At 54.1% G+C, this 21,208-nt stretch overlaps 1 protein-coding gene across 5 annotated transcripts in view; it reads left to right on the top strand.

The window, feature by feature from the left end:
* Window positions 1-19,735, top strand: part of TANGO2 (transport and golgi organization 2 homolog) — a 36,944-nt gene extending 17,209 nt beyond the window's left edge. The window contains exons 3-10 of one of the 5 annotated variants that reach the window (XM_088800868.1): window positions 3,178-3,266; window positions 7,953-8,072; window positions 8,657-8,771; window positions 12,168-12,238; window positions 14,799-14,952; window positions 16,398-16,502; window positions 16,869-16,944; window positions 18,633-19,735. In XM_088800868.1, coding sequence (XP_088656994.1) covers window positions 3,178-3,266; window positions 7,953-8,072; window positions 8,657-8,771; window positions 12,168-12,238; window positions 14,799-14,952; window positions 16,398-16,502; window positions 16,869-16,944; window positions 18,633-18,734 — 832 coding nt within the window. In that variant the 3' untranslated portion in view covers window positions 18,735-19,735. Of the gene's footprint in view, window positions 1-3,177; window positions 3,267-7,952; window positions 8,073-8,656; window positions 8,772-12,167; window positions 12,239-14,798; window positions 14,953-16,397; window positions 16,503-16,868; window positions 16,945-18,632 lie in introns of those variants that run through there. The other 4 variants (XM_019755919.3, XM_074321890.2, XM_019755918.3 and 1 more) reach the window with 4 other exon arrangements.
* The last annotated feature ends 1,473 nt before the right edge of the window (window positions 19,736-21,208 follow it).

Raw genomic sequence — 21,208 nt, 5'->3', positions numbered from 1 at the left:
GCTGCCCACCACATATGGGCTCCTCGGGTGTCATTCCCTCCTGGGGTCACCTTGGACACAGTTCGTCATGGCTCCTGCCCAGGGTGTGATCTCCTAGGTTGTTCTAGCGTCTGCCTGCCACGCCCGTTGTTGCCCGACACTTGGAGCCTCCAGTGTGGTAACTACCTTGGTGGCAGTTACCCAGTGTGAACACAGTCTGGGTGCCTGTTGGTTTTGCTTTTGTTTTTAATTCTAGTATGACTCTCTGTGGTGCTCTGGCAAAGAGCCTAGTAGGTAGACTTACATTAGTGGCCTGTGAGATGCTGGTTTAGAAGTTTTCCATGCTGGCTGCAGCTTTGCCCTGGGATTCCAGTGACCTTGCCGTGCTCCGTAGAGGCACCTGTGTTCTGATGGGATTCCACTGATGTTATTTCCTTGATTGCAAAGGGATATGTGCTCTTTGAAGAAAAAGTTATACCTCACCAGATGGACAAAGTGAACTGTGAGCTCGCAGACCCACCCTCCCTAGACAGGGCACAGACCCACCCTCAGAAGTGGGTGAGGAGTGCCTGTTGGTCCTGAATAATTAATGAGTGGTTTCAATTATTAGAACAAAACAAAGCCGTGGGGACTCACTGTCCTCAGAGCCCCAACTGTTGTGGTGACCAAGTTGCCTGCCTCTGGGCACAATGGCACAGATGGACCTGTACCGGCATTGCGGTCCCAGAAGTGGAGACTGAGGGAATACTTCTCTTACTTGGAGCCTCAAGGCGGGTGCTCATCACACCTGCGTGTCTCTGAATTACAATTGGAGGAAATCCCCGCAAACCACGAAATTCAGCTAGTGACTCCTGTGACAAAAATAACCCAGAAATTCGTGCTCCTGGTTATTAACAAGCACATGTAACTGCTCCTTGTTTTAAAAATAGGCCGTTGAAAATCGTAGGACAGAAGGTTCTGCTCAATCAGCTTTTTTTTTTCTTTCCCTAATTTTTCCTTCTCTGGAGCCGTGTATAAGGATCAGCCGGAGCTGACAGCACCAGCCTCGTTTGGGGTCTTGATCCTGACCACATGAAACGGCCCCCACCCACGGGGGCTGGTGGGGGTCCTGGCCCTTGCTGCATTCTCACTACAGCTGCGGAGTCTTCCCCCCACACGGGGACGTGGCACTCTCCCTTCTCCTGACTGCATCCAGGCCATGCTGGATGGCGCACCTTCCACCAGGATGGCCCACTTAGGCAGCCGGTGGGAGCAGGGCCAGCCAGGACAGATCCGGGGCTGGGTCCCAGAAGGGACAGAGTAGGTGTGGTGGGAGGCAAGGGTCAGGGCCCAGCTGGCCTCTCCCTCAGGTCATCCATCTCCAGCCAAGGCTGGGGTCCAGGTTGGAGCTTGGAGCTGAAGCTGCAGAGGGTCATTCTGTGAACGGCTGGGGCTTTTATCAGGAATGGGGACCTTTCCTTCTTGGGTGCACGTCCCCGAGGCCGGGCACAGCCCTTGGAGCCGGCTGTGCAGAGGGGATAGAGAGTGGCTGTTGGCCAGATGGCCATCTCAAAGGTGGTGAGGCTTCCAGGGCAGACCCAAGGGTTCCATGGCCATGCACAGTGCCTGGCTGTGCTGGCACTGGTGGCCGGGACTACATAGAGAGGTGCAGCGTGGGGGCGGGGTCACATGCCACGTGCATGAGGTGCAAACACTTCCATGGCCCAGCACTGGTTTCATTTTCAATTTTAGGAACATCTTTATTAATTCACATTGTACCCTGAGCAAATGTTCATAAAACCAATAAGACAATACAAAAATTATTTTTGAAGATTTTTTTAGGTCCTGACCACTGACTAGATTAGTTTGGTTTCACACCCAGAGTTACCACAGGCTGCCAAGTCCTAGTCCCTGACCCACTGTCTTCTGTTCACCTGTGCACCTGCTTGTGGTGCTCAGAGGGTCCTCCAGTGATTGCTGGTTAGTCTCAGAGGTGTCCCTCTCAGTCACCATCTATATATCTCAGTCACGCCCCCCCCCATCTCCGGTTCAAGCCGTTGTTTCTCAGTCTAGTTGTGTAGGGCACAGCTCCCTGGCCCCTGCTGGTGTTATGAGCCTTGCGCTGCCCCCGGCTGAGGCAGCCGGTCGCCAGTCGTCTGTTGGCTGCTCACAGCAGCTCGCGGACTACCGGCCACTCAGGCTGGCCACTGGCTGCTCATGGGGTGCATGATGGCCCACGGCAACACTCAGCAGCCCATGGCAGCACACAGCAATCTACAGCAGCCCACGGCAGTTCACGCTGGCCACCGGCCACTCAGGGGTGCATAGTAGCCGGTGGCAGCTCATGGCAGCTCATGCCAACCTCTGGCTGCTCACGGCAGCCCAGCTCCAGGAAGAGCCATTGTTCACAATCTTAGCTGTAGAGGGCGCAGCTCACTGGCCCATGTGGGAATCAAACTGGCGACCTTGGTTAGGAGCACGGTGCTCCAACCACTGGGCCGGCACACCATCTACATTCTTGTTTAAACCGCAAAGCCAACTGGAAACATCGATTTCTTACCTCTAAGCCAGGGCTCTGAAAACTGTGACATGTTTTCTAATTGCCAAAGAAACACTTGTTTGATTCGTAATGAAAAAAACTAGTGAAACAGAGAAGCTGTCACCCATTCCCTCCCCCAAACACCCCAAACTCAGGACAGCAGCCCTTGGAGACCCTGTGTGCTGCTGGGGTCCCACGCAACCCCAAGCCTCTCTTGTGGGTGTACTTACACTTCCGAAACACTGGCTGGGGTATCCTCAGGGGAAGGGACAGATGGACAGAAGGAGTGGCACCTCCCTGCTTCCTGGCTATCTGGGACTTGCTTGGTGCCAGCTGCTCAGGGCTCTCACCTGCCTGGCTCCTGGTCTCACTCACCAGAGTTTGTTCCAGTGGGCAGCGGGTATGCAGGGACCTCGTCCCCTGGCCCTGAACAGTATGGACACACGTCTTTGCCTATCTCCTGCTTATTTCCTCTGGAGGACCCTGGGGTGCAGTCCTGGCCACAGGCTCCCCAGGAAACCACCCGCCTGGAGCTGCCACAGACCTTTGTCCCATGCACGTTCCTGTTCTCTTTGGAACTTGCTCATGTTGTTACTGAGGCAAATTTTCTTTGTTAAGTAGAGGAAAAAATACGGCTTTTGTGTTTCACCCAAGAGTTGCAGTCATGCTTTCTCCTTCAGGCTCATCCTGGCAGCCAACAGGGATGAATTCTACCACAGACCGTCCAAGTTAGCAGACTTCTGGGGGAACAACAATGAGATCCTCAGCGGTAAGTCTTCCCTTGCTGTGAGTGGCCATGGCGTGGGAGCCCCACGCCAGGAAGTGTGAGCCCCAGATGGTCTAACTCTTACGGATGCTGCCTCCCCGTGTAAGTTCAGAATGAATCAGAGGACACTGGTGAGTCTCGTGGGGCGGCCTGCAAAGTCACAATCCGGGCCCAGCGTTGGGTTGAGCAGCCCTAACACTGTCCACCCAGCACCATCCACGTGGCTTCATGTGCCGTGGATCCCCTGAAGAAGTAGCAGCAAGGATTTTCGGGTCCACCCTTCCCCTGTGGCACATGTTTGGGTGGGTGTGAGGTATAGTCCACGCTTGATCGCTCTGTGGCACCATAGCTGTAGGTGTGTGTATACGTGTGCTTATGTCAGCGCACATTTCTGTTTACGCACAAGCACCCCTTGCTTCAGGGAGAGCTGATCTAAATTTGGGGAGCAGAGGTTTGGTTGGGGCATCTTCAGGTGGAAGCTTCACGAGGAGTTCCCGTGGTGGCAGAAGTGGAGGTGACAGCCGAGTCCCCTGCCCACCCAGCCAGCAGCCTCCCTGAGCTCCTGGGGCAGGGAGCAGTTCTTGCCCACAGGATGGGCCGGGGTCTACTTGGAGGGCATGTAGACAGGTATTGGCTAGGTCAGGAGTCCCTTTGCCTGTGAGCCCGGTACCGGGCACACACAGGGAGCCTGGCAGAGCTGATGGGGTGCCCAGTGTGCTGGGCATGTGGCCATGTGGGTCCAGGGAGGCTGTGTTTGCCATGTTCTGCCTGCAGGGTCTAAAAGCTCGGCTGTGGAGCTTCCACAGAAGGCGTCTGATGTAGACTGTGGTTGGGCGGTATTGTGAGGAAAACACTGCTGAAATTGGATCGTCCTGGTACTCTGTGGGAGGGCAGGAGGAGGGGGACCAGGGCAGGGCACCATCCTGGGAGGCAGTGGGGAAAGCTGCTGAGAGGCTGTGAGTGGGGACCTCAGGATGGCTGAGTGCAAGAGGGAGAAGAGGCTGGGTCTCTTGCTGTGTCTTGGCTTTATCAGAAACTACACAGGAGACCTTGGAAATGTCTAGACTTGCAGACAGGAGCATGAAGTGAGGCTGGCAAGGAGACCCTTGTTTTGTAACTCTAGGCACAGCAGTACCATAACCCTAGGGGTGTGTGTGTGTGTGTGTGTGTGTGTGTGTGTGTGTGTGTGTGGCTGGATTGACCACAGCTCTCTCCCTGTGAGGCCATGACAGGAGGGCTGAGGGGAGCCTGTAGGCACAGCCATGACCATCCAGGCTATCCTGGGCTAGGATGGAACGGAAGGGGGTCATGAGATGGAGCAGGCTGTGTGTGTTGCGGCTACAGAGCAGAAATGGGAGCTAAAGTGTGTGTGTGTGTATTGATGGGGGAGGCTTGTCGGGATGCATGGGATGAAGAGTGAGAGGCTGATACCCTGGGGAATTGGGGCAGGAGGCAGCTCTCAAGGATTTTTGTAGATGAAGACACGGAGGCTCAGATGAAGGATTTGCCTGCCTGGACCCCTGGCCATCCTGGTCACTTCGACTCCATTCTTCCCTGGTACCCAGACCTGCACCCTGCCCGTGAATCAGCACCAATCCAGCTGGGGAGTTCCTGCCACTCGGAACTGTTCACCCTTTGTAGTGATTTAGAGGAGGCCCTTGGCATGCTGATACAGGTGTCTGCCTAGTGGTAGTGGGGTCACCACACTGCCAAGTGGGCCCAGCAGCCATGGTTCCTGGCTTAGGGCCAAAGACATCAAGGTCCACGTCCTCCCACTGTCTGGCATCGGCAGGTTGTGTGCAGACTTGTAGATGAGTGTTTCTCTAAGCGCGATCCTTGAGCTAGTAGCGTCAGCATTACTTGGGAACTTGTTAGAAATTAGCACAAATTTGGATATTATTTCTTCAAATATTTTTTTCTGTCTCCTTTTCTCTCTTCTCAATCTCTTTTACTCTTTCTGCCTCCAAACACATATTAATTTACCTGAGGTTGTCCCACATTTCGATGATGCTCGATTCATTAAAACAAAACAAAACAAAACCTTCTTTTGTCTCTGCTTTATTTAGGTATTTAGATGATTTATTTTGCCATATCCTCAAATTCACTAACCTTTCTTCTACAGTATCTAATCTGCCTTCAATCCCATCCTGTATATTTTTCATCTGACACTTTGTAGTTTTTAATCTCTAGAAATTCAATTTTTATGTCTTACTTGTCTCTACTTAACTTTTTAAGCATATAGAATACAGTTTTAATGACTGTTTGCATGTTCTTATCTGCAAATTCTGACATCTGTGTCAGTTCCAGATCAGTTTTAATGGATTGATTGAACTCCTCTTAGAGGGTGGGGATGTTTTCTTGCTTCTTTGAATGTCTGGTAAGTTTTGATTTTATCTTGTTGGAGGCTAAATATTTTTGTAACCTATAAATATTCTTGAGCTTTGTTGTGGGACACAAGTAAGTTACTCAGAAACAGTTTCAGATCTCGCTTTTTAGATTTGTTAGGTGCTAGGTCTGAAGCAGTGCCCAGAATAAAGCTGATTATTCCCTATACTGAGGCAAGATCCTTCTTTCTGTTCTTCCCAGTGTCCCCTGAATCTTGAGGTTTTCCAGACTGGCTTCTGGGAACAGGCACTGTTCCCGGCCCTGTGTGAGCACCGTCCCCTCTGATCCTCCTGGGTGGTTCTTTGCCGGCCTTGGGTAGTTTCTTCACAAACATGCACTGAACAGATGTCCATAGTTCTCTGTGTGCTGTCTTCTCTCTGGTCTTTTGTCCCAAGAACTCTGGCTGCCTTGATCTCCCTAGACTCTTAGCACCTTTTCTCAGCCAGGGAGCCTGCTGAACTCTGCTGGCCCCTTCCCTGTGATGCGTCCCGGAGACTCTCCAATTGTGGGACCCAACTCATTCCTTTCCTGTCTCTCAGATATTGTTGTCCTTTGTTTTCTGATGTTCAGGGTCTTGAAACCCATTGTTTCATGTCATTTGTTTATTTTTTTGGTTGTTTTATATATGAGGGTAAATTTGGTCCTTGTTGATTGGCTGGATTGTAGCAGTTTCATTCGCTTTTTTATTGTTGATTTGTAATAGTTCTTTGTGTGTTCTGGATATGAGTTTTTTGTTGGATAAATGTATTGCCGACTCATTTTTTTTTTTTTTTTTCCTACTCATTTTCTTAATGATATGTTTTGGTGAGCACAATATTTTATTTAAGTGAAGTGCAGTTTATCTACTCTTTCCTTTTATGGTTTGTGCTGTTTGTCTTTGCCTACCCTGAGGTCATAAAGATATTTTCCTCTGTTTGCTTCTAGAAGCCTTCTGATTTGGGGTTTTATGGTTAGGTCTATGATTTATTTCACATTAATTTTTGTACATGGTGTGAGATAGTGGTTGAAAAACATACCTTCCCACTTCTCCAGTTGTTCCAGCATCATTTACTGAATAGTCTTTTGCCTATTACATTACTGTGACAACTTGGTTAAAAATCAGTTGAACACATACGTGTGGGCATGGGTCTGTTATGTACTCTCGTGTGTTTCATTGATCTGTTTGTCTGTCTTGATGCCAATGCCACACTGTTCGACTACTGCAGCTTTTTGCCAAGTCTTGAAATCAAGCAGTGCAAGTTCTCCAGCTTTGTTCTTCTTCAGGACTGCTTTGGCCATCCTTGTTCCTTTGTATATACATATAAATTTTAGTCAGCTTGTTAATTTCTATAAAACAAAAAGCCTGCTGGGATTTTGGTTGGGATTGTGTTGACTCTCTTGGTCATTTGGGGAGAATTGTCATCTTAACAATATCGAATCTTCTGGTGGGTGAACAGGGCATAGCTCTCATTTAATTAGTTCTGCTCGAGTTCTTGCAGTACTGCTCTGTGTTTCTCCGTCTTTAAGTGTTACACATTTTTCCTTAAGTGTTTTTCTAAGTATTAAAAAAAATTATTTAGCGCTGTTGTAAATGGTATATTTAAAATTTCATTTTCCAGTTCTTGCTGGTATTTACTTAGTTCTAGTAGATTTTTTGGGGGGGCTGGGTAGATTCCTTTTGGATTTTCTTCACATGTAATCCTGTCATCTACAAATAAAGACAGTTTTACTTCTTTCTTTTTGATCTTTACAGCTTTTGTTGCTTTCATTGTAATAAAAATAACATTTTAATGAGTTAGCCATTTTAATCCCAATCTTCAAGTAAAATGACTCTCTAGTCTAGGAAGACGCTGTCCTGTGGCTTTAAGGGCCTGGCTGAACCTATGGTGGAACCGGGTGGATTGTGTAGCTTTGATCGCGGAAGAACCTCTGCTCTGAGGATGGGACTTGTTGGTGGGCACTGGGCTCCTAGTGAAGCGCCCAATGCGAGGGCCCCATGCATTCTGTACGGGGAGGGCAGCCAGTGCCTACACCAGATCCAGGACGAGGTTCCTCACAACAGAGCTGGCGCTCTGCTCCCAGCCCAACGCTGACCCAAGCAACAGGATGCTTCTGCCTGTGTCAGTTGTCCTGTGGGGCAGGGCACAGGGAGGGCACTTCCCACGTGTCCGGTGGGCCCCAGGGGCTACACACCTGTGGAGTCAGAGCCCCTGTTCCACAGCCAGAGCTGTGGGGCTGAATTGTGGCTCCCCGGGATGTGGGGACAGGGTGGGGCTGGCGCCTACGCAGTGGGCACTTCTGGTGGTGATGCTGGTGTCCTCCCAGGGCTTGACATGGAGGAAGGCAGGGAAGGAGGCACGTGGCTGGGCATCAGTACACGTGGGAAGCTGGCAGCCCTCACCAACTACCTGCAGCCACGGCTAGACCGGGACGCCAGGGGCCGAGGTACTGTGGGATGGGGCTAGGGGCTGGCTTAGCGGGGATATGGCAGTGGGACCTCAGGGGTGGGGCTGGAGGCTGGTCTGGGGGTGGGGCCTCGGGGCAGGCCCTTCCTTGGGCACCTGCAGAGACAGGAGGAGGAGCTGGAATGGGGAAGAGGGGCAGGCTTTTTCCTGGGCTTCGCAGTCTCACCATTGAAACCACCCTCAGCCTGGCCCACATGACACCCACCTGCACAGACCCTTCACTGCTCTCAGGGAACATGCTCCATACTTGTGTCCTGGCCAACGTGTCAGTCCTGACTGTTGTGTCATTGTCTCCCACCTGTTTAATGTTTGCAGATGCCCCTGGGAAGACAGCTCCATAGACACATATTGTCTCTACTGAAGACTTTTTCCCTCATGCTGGACTTCTATATGGGGACAAAATGGAGAAAAACAATTTTAAAGCCAACAAAAACATAGTTCTTGATGCAGATCTTTTTGGCTGCCAGATCAATGAGATGGCCAGCCCAAGCAGGACCATCAGTCTCTCAGGGAGAGGGGCTAAGCCTACTGCCTCGGCCACGGGTGTCTGTCCCCTGCTCACAGGTGAACTTGTGGCCCACTTTCTGACCACAGACGTGGACAGCTTGACCTACCTGAAGAAAGTCTCCGCAGAGGGCCACCTGTACAACGGCTTCAACCTCATAGCAGCCGACCTGAGGTGGGTCTACTAGAGGAGGGACGGCAGCTCATCGAGTGCTACTCCAGGCCTGGGTCATGGGCTCAGCAGGAAGTGGGCTTCCTGCCTCGCCACTCAGCTTAGGTGGCAGCCTCCCCAGAGGCATGGCTCCTGGTGGGCTGGGTGAGCATCCCAAGAGCCGAGCCCCTCCCAGACCCACTGCTGTGGGGACTCAGGAAGCAGATCTTTGAAGGGGGGGCTTCCTGTGACCATGTAAGGGCTGTTGGGTCCTGCCGTGAGAGAGCTAGAGCATGAGTGCAGGGCTGCTGTCCTAGCACACGGTGTGCCCCTTGCCCATCCCTGCCCCTCCGCCCCCAGGGCCCCTCCCCATATCTGTGGCTGCGGAGCCAGCTGTTTTTGAGCCGTACCTCACTTGCCCTGCTTTCTGGTGGGCAGAGATGCTCCAGGTTGGAGAAGGAAGGTGCAAACACAACTGGCCGTGTGCCTGGAGTGCTCTGGGGCCCTGCAGTGGCATCTTCAGAGAGCTAGGTCTGAGCGGGCAGCATGGTTCATCTTAGGTTCTGAGGGAAGCTCAGGGCTCTGAGATTGAGGAGTCAGGTTGCTGCAACCCTGCAGAGGGCTCGAGTCCTGTGGGGAAGTGGCAGTTGGAGCCTTGCCAGGCCCATGTGGGGCACACAGAGAGGTGCAGCAGGGGGCTGATAGCTGTAGCAGCAGTCAGTGGTTACCTGGATGGCCGCATGCTGAGCTTCTCACATGCAATGCTCAGCATATCACAGCCACCTGTGTGCCTGATGCAGCTGAGCTCAGACAGGCAGGTGACCTGGCCATGACCACTAGCCATGCGAGGTGGAGCTGGGGTCCTGATACCCCCGGAGACAGCAATTGCATCCCGTCAGTTGTGCACCAGGCTAGGAGGGAGCACCGCTCTTTTCCAGTTGAGACTGGTTGCCACTGGGTCATCGCCTGGCTTCTCAGTGTGTGTTTATTTCTCTAGCGCCTGGGCCTGAACCCTGGCCTCTGCCTCACACCAGCTCAGGCACCAGCTGCATGGGCACTGCTTTTGGCATCAGTGTGGTCGACCTCCCACTGCAGACACTGAGCCCCGAGATGAAGTGATTGTTGGTGTTTGGCTCCGGTTAGTGGGAGACACAGAGACATGTGGCACTCTTGTGTCCTGGGGTGGGGCGGGGGGGGGACCCCAGAGCCTGTGCCCTGCTCCATCAATCAGACACTAGTGGACAGGAGCAAGGGACTGCAGGAGTCTATAGGCTGGGTACCAAGCTCCTGTCTGGTCTGTCTTTGGACAGATGAGCGGATGCTGTTGGCAGTTTCAGTGTGTGTGGAAGAATGTGCTGGATAGGGGAGCAGCAGTGCTGTGGCCACGAAGGGAGGACAGCGTAGAGAGGGCCTGGCTGGGTGTTCACCCTCTGCTACCTAAGGGCCTCGAAGAGTAGCTGGTCGATACAGCTATTGTCAGGAGCAGCCTGCATCGCCAACCAGGGAGGGCTGGCTGTGCTGGGCTCCCGCCCATATGAAGTGTCAGTTAGAGATAAGGATGTGAGAACTGCAGGGGTTTTGTGTCTTTTGCCCTCAGTGAAGTCAGCATCCCTCCCTCCCGCCCTCCCTTTCTCCTGCCCTTCCCCGCTCTCTCTTTGCTCCCTTTCTGTCCCCCTCCAAAGCCCCAGAAGTTGGTGGATGTTTCCCCCAGGGTAGGCGGTCAGTGCTCTATGGTTGGCCCATGAACATATACCTGTTCTGACCTAGCATCCTTCCACAAGGGCAGGTCCACAGGCCTCTTTCCTGGCCTGGGAGCCCCAGGCCTGCTCTGTGGTGTGCTGGGCCCCTGCCCCTGCCTCGCTGGTAGATGCCTCAGTCCAGAGGATGCAGTGCCCCGCGGGAGGAGGGCCAAGGGTTCAGGCTGGTATTGGCACTGGCACTTGCTGCCCGGCACCCTCTCTTCCCTGCTTTGGCCTGCTCACACCTTCAGCAGCTCCTGCAAGGGGAACCTCCATGTCAGCTTAGTGGTCACTTCGTTAGTAATTCTGTGTGTGTCTGACCTGGCTCGGGAGACCAGCCCCTCAGCTGCGACACCAGCAGGACTTGGTGTTCAGCAGCTGTGCCACGTGGCTGAGTGATGAGAGCCTCGTGCCCTGAGTGGGTGCACACTTGGGCAGGTGCTCCTGCTGCTGGGGGTGGGGGGTGGGGCTCAGGCCCCTCAGAGCCTGAGCAGCTGGCCTGGCTCCCAGGGACACAGCCAGGTGGTGGCCAGGAGAACCCAGAGGGTTATGCCCGAGGAACATGCCAGGACAGGCCAGAGCGTAGAGGGCTCAGAGGTAGAGGGAGCCAGGGTACAGGGAGTCAGAGTTCAGCCAGCAGCCCTGGTGGTGGGTACCAGGAGGGTGTCAAGGCCAAGAGGAGAGCCTCGTCCCCATCACTGCCTGTCCCTGTGTCAGACCCCCCCCGCCCCGCCACCTAACGAGGCATGGTGGGAGTGGGTGCCCACTCCTGCAGGTCTTCATGCTTTCCAGCTTTGCGCCTGTAAATAAAATCTCTGACGTCATTAGCTAGATGTCTTAAGAAAAGGGTCAAGGTCTGTGGGGAGGAAGAATGTGAGCAGAATGGGAAGCCACTTGGGGGACAGGGGTCCTGCCTGTAGGGTGGCACTGAGCAAGAGGAATGGGGTGGCATGGGGCTGGCCAGTGGGACTCCCCAGCACCCCTTGGCCAGCATTTCCTTTACGTTTGTTCATCCCGAAGGTTCGGGTGTCCATGTCTAGCGTTCCACCAGGAAGGTGGCTCACAGGCCAGAAAATGTCCCTCTTTAGTTTGCAGAAAAGGCATTCCAGGTTTCAGCAGGAAGATTTACTATGGTATTTTGGAACTGGAACACATTCAGCTCTGGAGCGTTTTAAACTATTTTAAATGCATACTCAGCATATGAAAGGAGGAAAATGTGGTCTCTTTGGTGCTTTGTTCGAAGCCACTATCACCCTGGGGCATCCCGTCCAGTCCAGAGGTGCTCAGAGATCAGCTGTGGGGCTGGGGGCGATGGCCTTACAGAGGGCACCGGCGTTCATGAGTGCGGGGCTCAGCTCCCTGCACTTGTCACTGCTCTTTGGCCTCTGAGTGCCCATGCTGTGGGTCATCCAGTGAGGCAGTGGAGTCTTCTAGATGCTACCGCTCCCAGGCCAGTGGTCCCTGTGTTTAGCCAGGCGTTGGGAACCAGGGGTCTTGATGACCCTGCCTGCAAGTCCCCTGAGAGACTGGGGCCCTCACTAGCCCCTGTCCTGGCTGCAGCGGGCCACTGTCCCTGTGCTGGCAGGGTCACTGGGAATGGGGCTGTGGAGATTGCAGGGCAGTGAGAGGTCAAGACGATCCCATAGCCCCCGTCTGATCCTCTCTGCCCTCCTGTTCACAGCACAGAAAAGGGAGATGTCATCTGCTACTATGGAAACCGGGGGGAGCCGGAGCCTGTCGTCCTGGCGCCAGGTGAGACTGCTCTGGTGCATGGTGACAGGGTGGGGGCTGCTCCTATGGGGACACCTCTGTACTTTTCAGAGACTAGGTTCCTGTCGTATTTGTCTCCTGGGACTGTGCTTTTTGGCCATTTGTGTACCTTATGGCCTGTGGCCTGTACCTGGTCCACATGGCAGGATGCCCACAGCTTAGGCTGCCTTCCCCGGTGCCGCACCCATGACTGCTCAGAGAGAACTGGAAACCAAAAGGCACAAAAGGACACAGAGACCCCCGCCACCCCCAAGTCTATGCCTTGGCCCAGAGGCCTTTGTGGAAACATCTGGAAACTGTTTCTGCAATGCCCTCAGTTCTCAGTGCTGGAGACTCTGACTGGAGATGCTTTTTTGTGGCTAGATTTCTGCTTGGAAGAAATTCTTTTGAACTATATCCTGTTGTTTCATCCCTGAGCCCTAACAGCTTTATTGAGATGTAACTCACATATCACACAGTTCACCCATTGAAAGTGCATTATGCGGTAGATTTTAGTATAGTCACAAAGTTGTGTAGCTATCACTACTATCTAACATTTGCATCACCTCAAAAAGAAACCATACTCATTAGTAGTTACTCCCCATTCCCACTTCTCTCCAGCCCCTGGCAACCACCAATCTATTTTCTGTCTCTGGATTTGCCTATTCGGGACATTTTATATAAATGGAGTGATATAATGTGTGGCCTTTTGTGTCTGGCTTTTTTCACTTAGTGTAATGTTTTCACAGTTCGTCCATATTGTATCATGAATTAGGGCTTTAATTCCTTTTTATGGCTGAATAATATTCCATTGTACATGTATTCTACATTTTGTTTCTCCATTCGTCCCTTGATGGACCTTTGGCTTATTTCTACCTTTTGGCTCTTGTGGATAATGCGGCTATGGGCATTTGTTACAAGTTTTTGTGTGGACACGTTTGCATTTCTTTTGGATATATACCTAGGAGTGGAGTTGCTGAATCATAAGATAACTGTTTAACATTTTGAGAAACTGCCAAACTATTTTCCAAAGCAGCTTTGCCATTTCATAGTCCCAAGAGCAGTGTACGAGGTTTTAGTTTCTTCAGATCCTCGCCAACAGTTGTCATTGTCTGTCTTTTTTATTACAACCATCCTAGTGGGTGGGAGGTGGTAACTCACTGTGGTTTCGATTTGCATGTCCCTAATGGCTAATGATGTTCAGCAGCTTTTAGCCGTTTGTGTATCTACTTCGAAGAACTGACTATTCAGATTTGTGTGCCCATTTTTAAATCGGGTTGTTTGTATTTTTATTATTGAGTTGTAGTTCTTTATATTTTCTAGCTACTAGCCCCTTATCAGATACATGATTTGCAAAAATTGTCTCCCCTTCTGTGGGATGTATTTTCACTTTCTCGGTATCTTTTGAAGCACATCATTTTAAATTTTGATGATGTCCATTTTACCTGTTTTTTTCTTTCGTTTCTTGTGCTTTTGGTGTCATAGCTAAGAAATCATTGTCTAATCTAAGGTTGTGTAGCATTTCCCCTAGGTTTTCTAATCGCTCTTGCATTTAGGTCTTTGAGACATTTTGAATTGATTCTTGTGGATGGTGTGAGGTAGGGGTTTCACTCCATTCTTTGTATGTGGCTACCCAGGTGCCCAGCACCACTGGTGAGGGGCCTTTCCTGTCGCTCCTGCTGGATAAAGCACAGTGATACCCGGGACTGGTGGCGTGGCTACTGGGGCCTGGCAGAGCCGGGGTTGTCTTCCTGGGAAGTGGGTGGAGTCACGTCATACTCAGTCAAGATCCTGCCCTGAAAGTCTGGCCACAGCAGAGGGTGGCCACTCCCTGTCCTTGGTGCATCTTTCAGGACGCATGACTCTGAGCTCACCTGTCCCTGCTGCCTGCTGTTGCCTCTCCACCTCAAGGCTGTGCCTCTCCTTTTTTTGACTTGAGAAACCCTTTCCTTTTTTGTAATGCCTTCTGTTAACCACTGAGAACTTGTTCTGAGAAACTTGAGCCGAGACCTTAAGTCTTACCTGCAGGGCCCCTTCCAGTATGTAGAGGAGACCCTGCCTGTGCCCACTAAGCGGGGCTGTCCTGAGTTGGTGGGTTCCCTAACCACTGATGTGAGTCAGGAATGATTGAGGGCTGGTGCCTTCCTGTCCTCCAGGCTGCTGATTCTCCCACCCTTGACATATTTAGGTAGACCCACACCTTGCAGCTTTCTGGTAGCTTAGAGAGAGACACAAGTGAGGTGGAGAGGTGGTTCCCTCTCAAGGTTCTCTTTTCCTTTGCCCAGTTGGATTTCAGGTTGCTTATTCCTTATTATCAAGGCCATTTGGCATCTGTGCCTCTTGGTCTCCTGTAGGCACCCCACCATGTTGAGTTTTCCACCTTTCCCTGTGTAGATGGGTTGGGAATACATGTAGAGAAAATGCTGGAGTGTGGGACAGCCCGGCCACAGTGCCACTGGCTGTGTCCCTGGTACCTTGGCTGGTGCTGGGCGGGTGGGTGGGAGTTTACCCTAAATTCAGACAGCGGGGCCTCTGCACTGGCTGGCTGACCCCCTCCCTGCAGGGACCTACGGGCTGAGCAATGCGCTGCTGGAGACGCCCTGGAGGAAGCTGTGCTTTGGGAAACGGCTTTTCCTGGAGGCTGTGGAGCGGAGCCAGGCACTCCCTAAGGACGTCCTCGTCGCCCAGCTCCTGGACGTGCTCAACAACGAGGAGGCGTGAGTGGGTGGGTCGCACTGGGGTGAGCAGAACGTCCGCCCATGGCTCTGGCCCTGGGGCAGAGAGGCAGGCAGTCTGTGCGGCCCTTTGAGGCCTGTGGAGGTGACTGGGGCCAGCTCCTTCGCTGCAGGGGAACCTGACGGATGCACTGACACACTGTCCTCTGCCCCCCTTCTGCCTGCTCCTGGGGGCAGTTGAAGTTTCCAATGGGGGGGCCTTTGATGATGGGAGATGGGGCAGTTGTGGGCCAGTGCACGAGGGAACTCGGTGCTCTCAGAGGCTTGGCGCGGCTCACGTGGGGCAAAAAGTACGTGGAGGCTCCCCTGTCTGCACTCAGAGGGCTCGTGGGAGATTTTAGAAGGTTCCAGGTGCTTAGCAAACCACAGAAGAGAGTACCAGCCTCAGAATACATCTGGTGTGCTCCCCATGTGCTATCCCACCGGCAGCCATGGCACAGACACGCCTGCCCCAGGAATTGCCTGGGGAAAAGGAGTCCCTGACCCGACTTCCCTGCATGGGGCGCCTGCCCCAGGGACGCCACCCCCGGCATATCTCGGCCATTCCAGCAGGGGGTCATGGTGCTGGCCAGCTACCTTCTTCCCACGCAGCAATACCGCCCATGCATCCCTCCCCTACCCCACTCAGGCCACACCAACATCCTGCCCAGATACCCGGTGGCCCCTTAAAGGAGCCCCCATGGCCTGCCTCCCGCTCCTCACCCCTAAGGCCCCTCCCTGTCCCTTGTTCACCCTACCTCTCCTCTCTGAACCATGAACCAGGACACAACTCAGCACAGCCGCCCCCTTGGGGAAACTCTGTCATTGCCCTGACAGACAGTGGGCCTGGCTGGCCCATGACAGGCCCTGGCTGCTCTTATTGATAGCTCTGGGCCTGGCACCAGCTATAGTGCCCAGCAAGCTGCAGGGCTTGAGCAGCCTCCGGTCGAGTGGAGAGATGCCCATAGGCTACCTCTTGGGAGGGGAAGGGAGCGTGTGTGGCCAGGTGACTGCACCTCTCAGCTGTGCCCCTGGCCGAAGTGCCCTCAGCACCCAGGCCCCGCTGAGACGAGAAGGCAAGCTCACTCCTGCGGTAGTTTCTGCCCTCCCCACACCACGGGGCCCTGCACAGCTCTGACCAAACAGAGTGCAGGGATTTTCAGATCCAGCAGAGCCTTCCCAGCACACAGATGCTCATGGCTGTGGGGTCCTGGGCCCTGGGAAAGCTCCTGGTGGCCCTGGCATGGGGAGCTGGCCCAGAGGTCACTGTCCAGCAGCCCAGGCCCAGTGATGGAGTCCTCAATGAACGTCTTGACAGAGGTTTGATGCCTTGAGCAGTAAAGTGCACAAAATAGCTCTTCCGAGGCTGGTTGGCTCCTCAGGCACATAGATAGGGCTGCAGGTGGGCCACACAGGTGCTGGTGGTAACCCTTACTCTGTCCTTCCAGGCAGTTGCCGGACCCGGCCATTGAGGACCAGGGCAGGGAGTACGTGCAGCCCATTCTGAGCAAATACGCAGCTGTGTGTGTGCGTTGCCCAGACTATGGCACCAGGTATGGTGAGCTGCTTGGCGCATCCAGTCCTGTCCCATGAGGAACCTGATTTTACCTAAGTTCCATGGATCCCAGAGCCTCTGCTTTATTAGAAGCGGCTGCCTTTGCACCTCGGGGGGCTGTGGGGTGAGCAGATACCAGCTCCCAGGGGTGCTGCAGATCAGGCAAGAGGCCCCTGAGGCTTTCATTGCCTCCCAGGAAGGAGTCCTGGGCTGTCCCCTGCCCTCTACACAGCCATGAGGGGGCTGGAATGTCGTTGGACACACTCATGTCAGGAAATCCCTGTGGGCCCAGAGGTCCCACTGACTGGCTTTTCCCTTCACTTGCCTTTTATCCCTGGGCCTGTCCCGTTCTCTTTGTTACCAGGGACGGGATTAGATCGTCTCAGCCTGGGACGTCACCTTTCCCCAGGAAAGGGGCAACCAGTGGTCCCTGCCACAAGGTGAAAATGTCCGGGAGGGAGAAGCTGTTGCCATGGGTGTCTGCTGTCCCAGCAAATTCCTTTCCCGCCTTCCTCCCTCCTGGGAGGGAAGGAGGCCCGGCCCATCCATGTGGCTCCATCAGAGGGCAGCCCACATGCTATACTTGGAGGTGGCTGGGATACACAGAGGAGGGAAGGCTGCTGGTCCAGCCAGGATACTCCAGGAATGCTGCTGCCGCATGCCTGACCCACCTGGCTTGGAAGTGGAGAGTAGCTCTTGTGTAGCCATATCTTCCTAAGCTGGGCTTACACTGGGCTCCATGGGTGCCAGCCTTGTGCCAGGCTGGGGACCTGCAGTGACTGTAATAGAGGGGCCTTGCCCTTGGGGGCCCATGGCCACTGAGTACTCAGGAACTTGAGTTCTCAGGTGTTTGAGCCATGACAAGTGCTGGCTGGTGTCAGGGTGATGTCACACAGACACCTCGTTTTGGGGTTTAGGTTATTTGAGACTGAGTGAGCCAGGCTCCTTCTCTCCCTGCAGTGGGAGGGGTTGGGTTATTGCTGCCTCCATGCAGGTGAGGAGGTAGCTCTCCTAAGCGGCTGTGAGCCAACCCTGCTGTGGTGAAGTGGCTGAGGCTCTGCTGATGCTGAGGGCGTCAGGCAGGGGGTGATGCTCTGCTGACTGAGAGGGCAGCAGGCCCCCCGAGTCTGCCTTCCTTCAGGAAATGACAGCTTTGAGCCCTCTGGCTGGGGCAGGGCCAGTATGACATGAACACCTAGCACTGATACCCCAGGGCCTGTGGGTGGCATGCCTGAATGGCAACCCTTCCGTCTGGGCTAGCTTTGCCCTCGGCAGGGTTGTCATTTCCTTCAAGCCCCTCTTCTATCATTGGCTTACTTTTGTGACGAAATAGTGTGCTCACGTGTACTTGGTGCGTGAAGCAGAGCGTCAGGTCTGCTCCCTGGCTGGGAGCATGGCTTCTGGGTCCCACCTTGAGTGGGACGCCCGGTCTTCAGTATGCATGTGCCCACCCTGGGTGTCAGCTTGCATGCACTGGGACTGCTTGGGGACCCAGTGCCCGCCCCCCATCAGTGGGAGACGGGTGTTAACAAAGTGAGTACTTACCGTGAGGAGGGCCAGACAGGAGGAGAGAAGGTGTACTGAGCATTTGGGACAGGGTGGTGGGGATAGTGAGGAAGGACCGGAGGGAGGTTTCCAGGTGGAGAAGACCTAGTCCCCAAGCAGTTGACAGCTTAACCTTTTGGAAGAGCTGAGCATGGCCAAATGTCTGGGTAGCCCCTGGTAGTGGTGCTAGGCTATTGCCCGAGAGCCTGGGGGCTGGGGGGGTCTGAGTGGAGCAATGCATCGTCAGCCCAGGGCCCACCCTGGTGAGAGTGGCGGGTAGTTGGGGCTTGCGCTGCAGAGGGCAAGGCAGGCTGCGGTGTTTCAGAGTGGAGGCGACAGGACTCGCCGAGCATGGGCCTGTTGGGGAGCTCCAGGCCCCACCAGACTCAGTGTGCAGTTGCCCCAGACGGGCCCCTCCACTCCCCAAGGCTGAGGCAGCTGCTTATTTGTGACCTGCCTCCAGCGGGGCCGAGTGCCTAGCACAGGCCCCAGGTGTGGTGAGCTTGACCCTTCTCCCCCAGTTGGAGCTCTGAGAGGTGGCCAAGGGCAGCGGGCTGAACATGGGCCCCATGCTGTCTTTCAGAACCAACACGATCATCCTTGTGGATGCAGACGGGCATGTGACCTTCACAGAGCGCAGCATGCTGGACAAGGACCCTTCCCTCTGGGAGACCCGCACCCATGAGTTTAGGCTGCAGAGCTAAGTCCCACCCCTGGGAGTGGCCAGTGGCCCTGCCCTGAGGGGTGATGGGAATATTCCACAGCACATGCCCTGCCTGTGACTCAGCCAGTATCCCCCAGGACCAGGGCCCTCTGATTTGTGTGTGATCCGTCTGTGTCCCTGTATCCAGCTCGAGGCCCACTCTTATGCTAGTGGGAGCGACAGAATCCCACAGCCAGGCCAGGGGTAGGGCCAGGTGTGCTGTGCATGTGTGACTGCACCTGGACCTACCCCCTGCCCATGCATAGAGACACACATGCAGGCACATGCTTACATACATGTACACGCATGTACACCCATAGGGCATGCACACAGGCATACACACACACATGCACAGGCAACAGATGTATGCACACGTGCTGGAACACACATACGTGTGTACGTGCCAGACAGGCAGAAGTATGCCTCACACACCTGCATGTTCATCTGGCCAATGGGTGTTTGCTTTGATCAAAACAACAGGAGTAGACCTTTGTTTCAAAGTCCTTCCTCTCGTGGGTATAGTCCAGTTCCTGACAACCAGACCTGCTCTTGGAGAGGAGACAAGCCACATTGGGAATGAGAAATGAGGAAGACCTGAGAAAAACCTACTCTCATAATAGAAGCAGAGTCTGGTTGGTGGATCCAGTGGCCCTGTGTGCACTAGGGGGTCCTGTGTGCATAGGGCTGTCCTGTGGGGGGTGGTCCTGCATACATTAGGGGTCCTGTGTGCTATAGGGGGTCCTGTGTGCATAGGGCTGTCCTGTGGGGGGTGGTCCTGCATACATTAGGGGTCCTGTGTGTGCTGGGCACCTCTGCAGCCTGTCAGGCCTGCCTTCCTATTGGGGGCCATGGGTCCTGGGCAGGCCTACCTCAGCGAAGGGACACAGCCAGCCCCTGCCCTTCCCTTTTCCCTGGGGAGTCAGACTTCATAGGAATCTGTACTTGAAGTGAGATGTTGATAATAAAACCTGAGGCTGTGGTGAGTCCATGCATTCCAAGTCCTTAACTTGCGTGATAGAGAAGACGGGAACTGTTGTGTGGGTGGGGTCGGGGGCTGCTCTCCCAGCCCGCAGGAGCTCCTGTGGTACAGACACTGGCACAAGGCTCTTTCCACTTTCTCCTTTTGCTTATGGCCTCCTGGGTATCATGATGGAAGCCTGAGGGTCCTTGGCCAGAGGACGGTGCGAGAGAGACTGTGTGCCTGGTAGGTGCTGGTAATAGGGCCTCCTAAGCTGGACGGAGGAGACAGGGATTTATCCAGGTGCAGTGGGAGCCTCTGGGAACGCCCTGAGGGATTGGTGTAGTCAGGCGCACGCTCCTTGTGGACCAGGGAGGCCAGGGGATGGGGTGGGTATCAGCGTGAGAGGGCAAGTAGAACCTGTCTCAACCCCAGAACTCTGGTTTTGGGCAAGCATTTGGGAGTCTCTGTCCCCAGCCAGGGCCAAGCGTAAGGGGGTCCCACGTATCTGATGCCAAGACCAAGGCTTCCCTCTGCTTCTGTAGCTGACCTCCAACTTGGCCTTGTCAGAGCAATGGGAGCTTGAGGTGGGGTATGGACGTACATCAGGCTCGAACTGCCCACTCTGCCTTCCTCGTTCCCACCCCGACCACCCCTCAGGGGCCTGATGCCCTCCTTGACTCACTTTGAACTCAGAAGAGAAGTGCTTGAGCACAGCCAGACTTGAAGGTGGTTCAAAGCAGTGACATAGCCCATGCCCTCACGCCCAAGAGGAAACTGGTCCCAAGTCGCACAAGTGGCTGGCTGAGCCTCGAGGAGCCAGGCTCCCAGCTCAGGCACTGCTGATGCCCAACAGCCTTTGTCTGCCTCAGCAGGCCACCCCACGGCATGAACCAGTGCGCCATGCCAGCACCCGCTCTGGCCAGGAATGTCCACTCGTGGGGCACTGCTGGGCTGGGCGTAGAGCCACTGAAGAGCCCCAGGGGTGGGGCATCCAGGGAAAGCTTCTCCACCCTTGTCATGGACCCCTCTGCACCCAGCCTGCCCAGGGTTCCCCAACAGTCTGCCCCCCGCCGCCGGAAGGAGCACCTCAGAGTGTAGTTCTGTGATTGTAATGGGTTGAGTTTTGTGCCCCAAAAAGATGTGTTGTAGTCCTAACTCTAGGACCTCAGAATGGGACCTTATTAGGGTTTTTACAGAGATAATCAAAATAAAATAAGGTCAAAGGGGTGGGCCCTAATCCAATATGACTGGTGTCCTTATAAAAAATGGAAAATTTGCACACAGGGATAGACACGCATGCAGGGAGAACGTCCTATGAAGACAGGAGCTATGCTGCCACATGCCAAGAAACTACCAGAAGCTGAGAGAGAGGCCTGGAATAGATCCTTCCCTGGTGCCTTCAGAGGGAGGATGGCCCCTCGATCTCAGGATTCTGGCCTTCAGAACTGGCAGCATAAATTTTTGTTGTTTAAGCCACTCATTTGTGATACTTTGT

The sequence above is a fragment of the Rhinolophus sinicus genome, chromosome 9, assembly GCF_057876585.1.
Source record: "Rhinolophus sinicus isolate RSI-liver-muscle chromosome 9, RSI-T2T, whole genome shotgun sequence".
Lineage (NCBI taxonomy): Eukaryota > Metazoa > Chordata > Mammalia > Chiroptera > Rhinolophidae > Rhinolophus > Rhinolophus sinicus.
The sequence above is the reverse complement of the archived record's forward strand: the minus strand, read 5'-3'. Positions and strand labels throughout refer to the sequence as shown.